This window comes from Cheilinus undulatus, linkage group 9 (genome assembly GCF_018320785.1).
Source record: "Cheilinus undulatus linkage group 9, ASM1832078v1, whole genome shotgun sequence".
NCBI classification, from domain to species: Eukaryota; Metazoa; Chordata; class Actinopteri; order Labriformes; family Labridae; genus Cheilinus; species Cheilinus undulatus.
Genome location: NC_054873.1, coordinates 35,845,284 through 35,855,827, shown reverse-complemented (window position 1 = coordinate 35,855,827; position 10,544 = coordinate 35,845,284). Strand labels below are relative to the sequence as shown.

The 10,544-nt window shown below is 38.3% G+C and overlaps 1 protein-coding gene across 1 annotated transcript; it reads right to left on the bottom strand.

Annotated features, from left to right (window-relative positions):
- Positions 1-362: 362 nt before the first annotated feature.
- zgc:56622 (uncharacterized protein LOC326033 homolog) lies at positions 363-9,090 on the bottom strand. The gene is made up of 10 exons (XM_041795814.1): positions 8,762-9,090; positions 8,135-8,311; positions 5,099-5,215; positions 4,831-4,908; positions 4,492-4,608; positions 4,262-4,374; positions 2,237-2,324; positions 2,076-2,159; positions 1,897-1,979; positions 363-1,818 (listed from the first exon to the last, which is right to left on the bottom strand). Exons 1-10 carry the CDS (start codon positions 8,891-8,893, stop codon positions 1,785-1,787), a joined length of 1,023 nt encoding a protein of 340 aa, XP_041651748.1. The 5' UTR covers positions 8,894-9,090; the 3' UTR covers positions 363-1,784.
- Positions 9,091-10,544: the final 1,454 nt, after the last annotated feature.

Sequence of the window (10,544 nt, the reverse complement as noted above, 5' to 3'; positions counted from 1 at the left end):
CTGAAGAGAGGAGGGAGTCGGTGTTGACACATCTGACATGTACGTGTGTCGCTCACCAGCCAAGGTCTAGCTTAACAGCATTTCTTTTGTCCGGGCCATTGCACCCCTGGTAAGACGCCCAGCAACCACCAACAGTTTTCAGGTGCTTAGAACATACACACGACTACCAGGGGGTTGTGGCAACCCTTCTACCTGCCCTAGCAGTACCCTAGGCTATGTTTAAGCGCCATATCTACCTATATCTCTGCCCTAAAGCTGTGGTTTTTGTTTTGTTTTCATCAAATTATTTTCCCATGCCCTTGGAAATGTACAAAGACATCCAGAGCATGACCTGGGTTGTGTCAATCCTCTCCTTTCCCCTGATGGGGCCCTCAGGTGAGAGTACTCGCCATTGCACGCCTTACTTCAGCCTCAGATTTTGGCCCAAACATGCCTAAAACCTCTGCACAGTACTGTACGTTTATACCAAAATATCACAATATTCACATTATCATTTAAACAAATGATGGTATAAAGTTGGCAAAACTATGTTTTGTTGTGGCAGATCATAGACGGAGGACAGATATAAGGAAAGCACTATTTTGGTGGACTGACAACATCTACTCAAACAAATGTGATGACAAATGAAAAATGAAGACTGATACTTCCAGTTTACTTGTTTACTGCCTGATATTCTTCTATGGGGAGACTCTACTTTTTCCTAACATTTTTTTTTGGCTGACTGCTGAGGTCACAGAAAGTTGATGCGAAGACTGTTTGATGAGAAACTAATTAGACCGATTTTAGCAATTCCCCTTAAAGCAAATAAAACTGATGTTGATTTTGACATAAATGTAACTGTTTTCATTGGTGTGGGTCCTGTGGAAGCTCAGTTCTTGAATATAAATAGGAGGACTGTAGAGGAAAAAAGGTTGGGAACCACTGCCCTAGAGGACAGTTTATCAGATGTGACCTATTCGAAGAGCACCTAATAGGGCACTTTGTCACTTAAACCTCAATGGTAGGGCACCCTGGAAGGGAATTTACAGCATTTTGTCCACTTGAAGGACACTCTTAGAGGGCGCTGTGTCACTTAATTTCCAGTAACAGGGCACACTAAGGACAGTCAACCAAGTTTTGTCCACTAGAAGTAGACCCAAAATGGCACTTTATCATATTTTGTCCACTGAGAGGGCACACTAGAGGGCACTTGACAAAGTTTTAAGTACCAAAATGATCCAAAGAGCACTTTTTTGTACATCAGGGCACCCCCTCTGAGCCCACCAGTACAGTGACAGATGCTTTGTGAAATAAAGTGAAGTTCTTTCCCAAATTTACTCTCATAATAGTAAAACTACTAATGTAAACACTGCTCAAAAAAGTATATGCACAAAAAATAAACTGAATTATGTTAGCATGAGTGAAGTTATTTGTAAAAATGTGATTAGTTACTTCCTACTCTTGCTATCTTAACTCATTGATAGTTTATTTTCATCATGTATCAGTCTCATGTTCATTAATAATTGTACAGAAAGTGTGGCATAATAAAATAGAACTGTTATTTAGACACGTTGATTTATCCATTGTAGGAAAAAGTGCACATTTTAAGAACTTCACATCTTTTTTCATTAGTCACATTTATTACGATCCCATTGGAAACTGGGACTGTTCCAATCACCCCTCCTTTACTGAAGGTAAACACATCACTGATCAAGTAGAATGTGGGATACTGTGGGCAGACCTCAGAAGCTGGCCTTAATACTGATGATTGTTATTGTTGATGAGATGATCAAGTCAAGGATGCTTCATTCAAAGGGATAGTATGGATGAGACTTGATTCTGAAATAAACAGAACATCACAGTGTAAATACCAGGACAGACAATTCTGAGAACAATAAAGGGCGTTCATCTGCTTACTCTTCCATTATGCCAGACCTCCACCCTCGGTCCAGTCCTCTCAGCGCTGCCATGTCCTCTTCAGTCAGATGGAAATCAAAAATCTGCAGAAACAACTTCAAGATTGACCTCCAGGCAGCTACAGTGTATAAAGGGCTCTAAAAAAACAATATATAAATGATGCACTGTAGAGGTTTTACCTTTGTGTTCTGAAGGATGTGATGAGGCCGATCACTCTTTGGGATGACTGAAATACCTTGCTGCACGTGGTACCTCAACAACACCTGAATGATGACCACAGTCAGACACACAAACAAACACATGCACAAACTCATAAAGAACAGTGAGCCTCCACGCTGACCTGAGCCGGGCTACGTCTGTGCTTTTTGCCTATTTCTGCTATGACAGGATCCTCCAAGAGCTTATGTGGATCAGCGTCTCCTATGATTCTAAAATGTCAGAGACAAAACAGACGAAAGAAAAGGATTATTTCAACTACACCACACAAACTGAACTAAACAGATCACTAAAGCATATTTCTAATTCACAAAACAATCCGTAATCCAGTGTCTGATTTTAATCTCAGATGAATTAGATTAGATACAGCATCATTAGATTAAGATCAGTTTATTGTATAACAGTGAGGCCAGACTACATGGGTCCTTCATAACTCCAGATGTTGTTTGTGGAAGTGAAATCCACAACAAGAAACTAAAGCTGCACTTTTAGTGGGAATAATTTAAAAAGTCTTATCCCTTTTTCTGTGTAGACTGGTCATTTTAGCTACATAATATATTTTGTTTCTATCAGCAGCACTTGCCCAATAGCGTCAACTGGAAAATGTCCAGTAACATTTAAATAAAATGTAACAAACAACTTACTCGTGTTACTGTAGTTCAGAGGTTTTTGAGTACTTTCACTTTCTTGACAAGTTTTGAAAATCAGTAATTTTAGTTTTACTCTGCAATTAAAGGACAGTTGACTAAGGACAGTCAACAAAGTTTTGTCCACTGGAAGTACACTCTAACCTTGTCTTATTACATTAACTCCTCAAGCCCTGCAGATATCAAAGTAACAACTCTGTACTCTGAGAAAACCTTCAGTTATTTTCCTTTTGCTTTTAAAAAAGTAGATTTTAATAGCAGTATTTTGGCTTCTCTCAAAGTGAATTTATGTCAAAATATTTTTCATTATTAGGGCTCTCAGCAATAATGCATTAATTACAATTAGTTAAAATCCATAATAAGTTCATTATTTTATTTTAAATTACAATTAATGGCATGTTTTATTGTCCCTTTCAGCAAACTTTACTGAAAGGGACTACGTTGTCTCCCTGCAGCCTCAGTTATGTAAAGTAAGTCCATCACTGCACCCGAATGTCTCATTTCACTTTTAAAAAGTCACAGAAAGCTAAGTGGACAATTCAAGCCTCATCTCAACCTTGTGTTACACTTTTGACATTTCTTTATTTCCTTTTCAATCCATAACAAATTCCCTTTTCTGTGGTTAAATTGATGCCATAATCTCTGTTCTACCTAAAGTTCCATGTTTGTTCTTAAAATAAAAGCAAGTTTGAATCCAAAAGGGGGTAAATTAGCTCAACATAGAACAGAAAGTCCAATATGCAACAAAAACTGTTTTAATGCAAAATAGTGGAATTTCATAATATAACAAAAAGGTGAGACTAATCATGATTAACAACCAAAATTCTGAGATGAAACCTGATCAACAATTTTAACCATTTGATGACCCTACTGGTTATACTTGAGTACAATACTAGAAAACCAATCAGTGAAGTCAACTAGACAAGAAAAGCACTCGGAGAGTGCAGACCTCTGCCAAGGCAGCTCAGCCCTATCTCCAAATAGTAAATAATCCTTTAAAAAAATTCCTGGATTCCTGGGATTACTCCCAAAATCTAATCAGTTCTTCATTATGTCATTTTATGCCATTTCTGATATTTCCTGAAAATTTCATCAAAATCCGTCCAGAACTTTTTGAGTTATGTTGCTAACTAACTAACAAACCCACCAGATCACATAACCTCTTTGGCGGAGGTAATAGATAAATCTTAAACAAAAAGTTCAGAACTTGAGAGCAAAAGATACTCATCTCCAGAAGATTACCTCAAACGGTTTAATAACATTTCTTTAAAATGTTTTTTTTTTTTTAAATATCTATTTATAGTGCAGTCAGACAAAAGTAAAACAGTGTCATTAAAGTTTAAATTCCCCCCTAACTGACCAAGGTTTATCTGAAATGTTGCTGTCATTTTAGAAGAAGATCAAAACCCCCACTTTGCTCCTGATTTATCTGCAAGCTCTAATTCTGTTCTAGCTGAGCACAGTGAACCAAAAACAAAGATCTTAATAAATGGTCGTCTTACTCTTCTGGGGGTCTCGCAGGTGAGCCAAAGGGGCTGAAGGCAGTCAAGGCAATGTTCCTGGATTTACAGAACTCTATCATTTCTGTCTGCACCAGGTAAGGGTGGAGCTCCACCTATGGATCACATGACAGTGCGTCAGACCAGAGTGAATGTGGATGCTTTTCCAGACACAGATTGGTACATTTCTGAACCTGGATTCATCTCCAGTCCATTTACTCAATAATTAGGACCTGGTTGACAGCAGGAGGCACCCTGCACAGGGCAAGAAGTCTCTCCAGCTGCAGGATGCTGAAGTTGGACACACCAATACTTTTCACTTTCCCAGAGGCCTGCAGGGCTTCCATCCCCTGAAGACGCAACAGCATAGACAACAGTCAAAGACATAACGAGCTTCACTAGACACTATCAGAGTGTAATTACGAAGAAAGTAGTATCCATACTGTTTTTATTCTGAGACTGACATAAAAAAATGGTTTGATTTAAAAAAAAAATGTTGAATCTTTATTCAACTGATGTTTTCACTGATTTTTAGCTGTTTGGATGCAAACACATATACAGAGTTCACATACCCTCCAGACATCTACATAGTCGACATCAGAGGTCAGAATTTGTCCGTCCTTCTTAGGGAAAAGCTCATCGCCCACTTTCTGAGAGGAGAGTTGAAGGTAACAGTCAAAACTATATTTTGGGCAAAGATACATTTTTTTTTAATTGTTAAATTCTTACAAAGATCAACAGGACATTTAATAAAAAGGCATAAATGGTGAATCAAAATTAACTGGTTGCTTTACTTTTTTTCTTTAATTTTACCATACTACTGTGGATACCACACTGTACCTTAAAGCCGACAGGGAAATGTATGAGGTAAAGGTCCAGGTAGTCCAGCTGGAGGTCTTTCAGAGACTTGTTTAAGCATAATGGGATGTCCTCTGGGGCAAAATGAGTATGCCACAGCTACCAAAAAGAAAAAATAAGTAAGTAAAATAGACGTAATTAATCACATACAGGGCTTTTTTCATTTTGCATATTTATGTAAACTAGAGGTGGTCATATAAACTCAGTTCACGAATGGGAGAGGTCAATTTATTAACCATCTGTGGTTTTACTCATCGTAAAATAATAATAATAATAATAATAATAATAATAATAATAATAATAATGCTTATAATAACGTAATATATAATAATAATTAAGAACAATAATAATAATAGCAACAATAATATATATACATTTTATTTATAAAACGCTTTTTATAAAAACTCAAAGACACTGTACAATGAAGAAAAAAGAAACAGACACTTATAAATGAACATTAAAAGTAGATAAAGCTGACAAAAACAAACAGTCAAACATAAATGACAGAACAAAATCAGTATCATAAATGAAAAGCCTGTCTAACAAGGTGAGTTTTGAGCTGTGATTTGAATGTGGGTATGTCTGTGCAGTTTTGAATATGTGTTGGGAAGGCTTTCAGTAAAAAAAATATGTTCAGAAACTAAATTTGCTGAAAGTCATAGGGTTCATCCATTTTTTCAGATAAAATGAACATATTTACAGCCTCATACAAAATCTTTTTCATCCTGAGCAGCTCATTTTGTTTTTCACACACACTATAGCTGATGATGTTTTTCTTATGTTTAAATAACATATCTGTTGTCATAAAGCTGAAAGTTTCACATTAATTTACATAATTACAGGTATGATTGAATTTAAATCCCTGGTGAGCAGACTAAACTCGCATGTATGTTTTCTGGCAGGCTTGCAGATCTTCTCAACTGTCAGACAGTTAAGTGGAAATAGTATTTCCATTATGGCAATCACTGTTTCAGATATGCTTTAACACAAACTATTGGATGATGTCACTGAGACTACGATTTTTTCTGAAATTATGGCCTTCAGTGTTTCCCTCTCTCTATTTCCTATACAGTGAGTCCTCTACAGTGGAATATAAAATGCACTCATCAACTAATACTATACTAAAAGGGCTTTCATAATGAAATTTAAATTATAAATTCTTTAGAAGTTCTATGTTTTGTGCCATATCTCTGTTATTTTTCTATACAGACAATGGTCTGATGTCTGTAATTATTAGAAAAACTTATCCTGTCTTAAATTTTTCACACTTTATTTAAACAGGTTATAGATTTCAGTTAAAAAATGCCTCTAATGGCATGTCCAAATGTTATGTTGAACTATGATGCATGGTAGAATTTATTTTGGCAAGCCATCAGGTCCTTGTATAACCAAAGGAATAGCTGTGTCAGCATTCTGTCGGCCAGTGTGTGTTGGCCTCCTCCAGGGCTGCAGTGATTCTGTTTGTGATTTTCATGGACAGGATCTCGAGGCACAGTTGGGGGAGGAGGGTTTCTGGTTTGGGAACTGCAGAATTCCATCTATGCTTCTTGCAGACGATGTGGTTTTGTTGGCTTCCTCAGCTGGGGACCTCCAGCAGGCACTGGGGGGTTTGCAGTAGGGGTGTAATGATCCATCGATGTGTATCGATTTATCAGTTGGTTGATTAATTATCCAGTAAGACTGATGGAAATTCAAAGCATCGATCTACATCATCACCTTCAAGCTATGCTTTTATTTTGAAATTCCTCCTGCATGCCTGTTGACAGCGTCTGCCTTGATAAGCTGTCAGTTGCTGCAGTTGCAAATAGTTGGGAGACAAGATAAAGAGGATATGCTACTACTGCAGGGTGGGCCTCTCTCCTTATTTTGCTGACTACATCTACATTCTCATATCCTTATACGAGCACCATATAGGCTCATTTACAGATAAAAAACATTTTCCTCTCGTTAGGCTTGAAATAACATGAGTGCTTTCTGCTACAGGTAGCAGAGAGGGCAAAGTCCGCTGCTGCATGCCCCCTTTGATGCACTGGTTGAAGCCCAATTCCTCATGTTAGATTCATGATAGAGATTCTTGAAAACTGACATTTTTAAATCAAGATTGCAATAAATCCAAATGATGTAAATTCATCACTGTAACATCATATGCCACAGATTTAATACTCATTTAAATCTCATAAAGTCTTATAAAGCCACAAATGGACTATCTACCACATTAAAATGCTCCTATGTTTATTATGAAGGATTGAAAAACAACTGTTGAAGTCAACATGTGTGTAAATGCATTCAAGACTAGAAAAGCACTCAGAGAGCGCAGACCTCCGCCATCAGCCCTATCTCCCAACAGTGAAGAATCCTTTGAAAACATTCCTGGATCCAGACAGTGATCCGGATCACTCCCAAAATCTAATTCGCCGCTGACTCCCTCCCCAGTGGGGTGGAGACACGGTGAGGCAAAGCATTGGCTTCGCTACATGTGGAAGTCATGGCAGAGGGTGAATATTCCTCTGTTCCTCCCAGTATTGTGAGTATTCTCACTACAATTCGCTATCTTTCTCTCTGTTACACTCCGACTCGTCTGTCTATAAATTCCAAAACTTTGAATAAGTTACTCATGTCCGTCATCTCCTGGTGTAAAGTAGTAACAGCGCAGACCTTTGCCATTAACCCTATCTCCCAATAGTACAGAATCCTTTAAAAAAATTCCTGGATCCAGACGGTGATCTGGATCACTCCCACAATCTAATCAGTTCTTCCTTATGCCATTTCTGACATTTCCTGAAAATTTCATCAAAATCCGTCCATGACTTTTTAAGTTATACTGCTAACAAACAAACAAACAAACAAACAAACCCACCCGATCACATAACCTCCTTGGCGGAGGTAAAACTGTCTAAAATAATTATAAAGCACACTCTGTAGTGAACAGGGACATTGCTCTCATCAGTGTTTTGGTCTATGCTTCTCCTCATGTTGTATACTGGTCTTGCTGAAATACCCGGTCTTATCTGCACCCACCTTACTTACGATGAACATGTCCTCTCGTTTGATGATGCCCTGCTGTATCTTGGCACACAGAGCCTTGCCAATTTCAATCTCGTTGCCATAGGCGTAAGCCGTGTCTATGTGGCGGTACCCGGCAGCAATGGCGGCTTCAACTGCACCTTGAACTGAAGAGCGGGGAAGATGGTGGGACTGGAAAAGGTAAGACATCTTTTACAAATTGTAGTTGGACATTTAGTCTGTTTGAAAAAATATTTCATAACATAAAAGGACAACAGCAGAGTCACTATAGGTGGCTTCGATAGTGCTAACAAGCTAACGTAACTTTAACTAGCTCCGGTATTGTTAGCTAGAAGTTAGCTACTGTGTCATGAACCAACCACTATCAAACAGTAATGTTACCTGATAAGAGGTGGAATTCTTCTATTAGCTCATGTCTGACAGTATTTTAAGAGTCATTAAGTTTGTTGCCACTTGAACTTGACAAATGAGTAATATCTTATATAGTAAAGCACACTTACACTTAAATGCATGTATTTGGCGGTTTAAGGAAATAAATTGCATAATAAGCAATATGCAGGAAATTAAACTGATAATACCTTGTAAAATAGAAATGCAATTCAAAATTAATGTTGCATCTACCTTCCATGTCCCCAAACCCAAAACTGGCATTCGAGTGCCATCATTCAGCTCAATGGTCCGGGCCACCTGAGAGTCGTCTGTGGAGTACATGAAAGCAGGAGAGACACAAATGAAGCATTCACTGACACACATGGAGTGTCAGAGCTTTCCTCTTCCTCTTTTTCTCTTCTTAGTGCTTCTGCTGAGTCAACGTCCTCTTTCTTTGCTGATTGTACTTCTCTCTACTATGTGTGTCGTTTTTGTTTCCTCCTTACTCCCTATATCTCTCCACATTTCCTGCCTTATCCGTCAGCTGGTTAATTATTGGACAACCACCAAATACTTCACCAGCATGACATGTTTACTCCGTAAGTGTCGAGGAACATGTTGCAAAGGTCAACTTCTCATAGGGGCAGCAGTGCAGACACAGAGGCGGTGACACAATTCTCTGGCATATTTCAGTTCAACATTAGATGGTGATGTTGTATCACTGATTTATACGGTGGCCCTGAGAGCTCACAGCACTGCAACTTAAGAAAACACATGCAAAAAGACAAAACACAAGCAAATTAAGAAAACATCTTCATCAATTTGACAACACATGCGCAGCATTTAGAAAACATGCTGCAAAGACCAACACAACACATTAGAAAAACGCGCTGCAAATAGACCACAACACATTAGAAAAACACGCTGCACATACACCACAACACATTACAAAAACGCGCTGCAAATAGACCACAACACATTAGAAAAACACGCTGCACATACACCACAACACATTAGAAAAACACGCTGCAAATAGACCACAACACATTAGAAAAACGCGCTGCAAATAGACCACAACACATTAGAAAAACGCGCTGCAAATAGACCGCAACACATTACAAAAACGCGCTGCAAATACACCGCAACACAACAGAAGTGTTTCCAGAGGACACTTAAAAGTGATGCACACAAACATCTTCATCAATTTGACAACACATGCACAGCATTTAGAAAACGCGCTGCAAAGGCCAACACAACACATTAGAAAAACGCGCTGCAAATACACCGCAACACAACGGAAGTGTTTCCAGAGGACACTTAAAAGTGATGCACACGTTCGGACACGCTTGTTGATGTTGTTGACGCGGATTTTGAGTCACAGTGGTGCTGGAAAATGAGATAAAAAGTAAGTGTTTTTGATTAATTTTAACATTGTGATCGTATGATTCAGATATTAGCCTATTGCAGTGGTCTGCTGTTAAACTATCGTTAGCCTTTTGCTTTAAATTAGCCTGCCAATTCTCATAACCTGATGAAATAATACACACGGTTAATTCGCTGTGAAACCATAGACTGTATATAGTGTGAAACACGCTGTTAGCTGGCTATAGTTACTATCAGAACCCTTAATAGGGGACAAGTAAGTTAAACTACCGGCGGGTTTTGCTGACATGGTTTCACACTATATACAGTCTATGGTTTTACAGTGAATTAATCGTGTGTATTGTTTCATCAGGTTATGAGAATTGGCAGGCTAATTACAAGCAAAAGGCTAATGATAGTTTAACAGCAGATCACTGCAATAGGCTAAAATCTGAATCATGCGACCACAATGTTAAAATTAATCAAAAACACTTTTTATCTAATTTTCCAACACCACTGTAACTCAAAATCCACGTCAACAACATAGATGTCAAGATGTAGATGACGCGTTCGCTATCTGATGGTACGTCTTTGGGGCCGCCATCTTGGCAAGGGCAAAAGAGTGAGAGTGCAACAGAGTTATATGGGCAGACAGCATTGAAAAAGCCAAATT

What these genes read in the sequence shown, in the direction of transcription:
- zgc:56622 (XM_041795814.1), bottom strand. Translation starts at nt 8,893, where the DNA reads ATGTGTGTCAGTGAATGCTTCATTTGTGTCTCTCCTGCTTTCATGTAC. An exon ending in ACATGTTCATCGTAAGTAAG is followed by an intron (nt 5,216 to 8,134) that starts GTGGGTGCAGAT and finishes TCTTTTTGGTAG; the next exon opens with CTGTGGCATACTCATTTTGC. An exon ending in AGGTCTGGCATAATGGAAGA is followed by an intron (nt 1,819 to 1,896) that starts GTAAGCAGATGA and finishes TGTTTATTTCAG; the next exon opens with AATCAAGTCTCATCCATACT.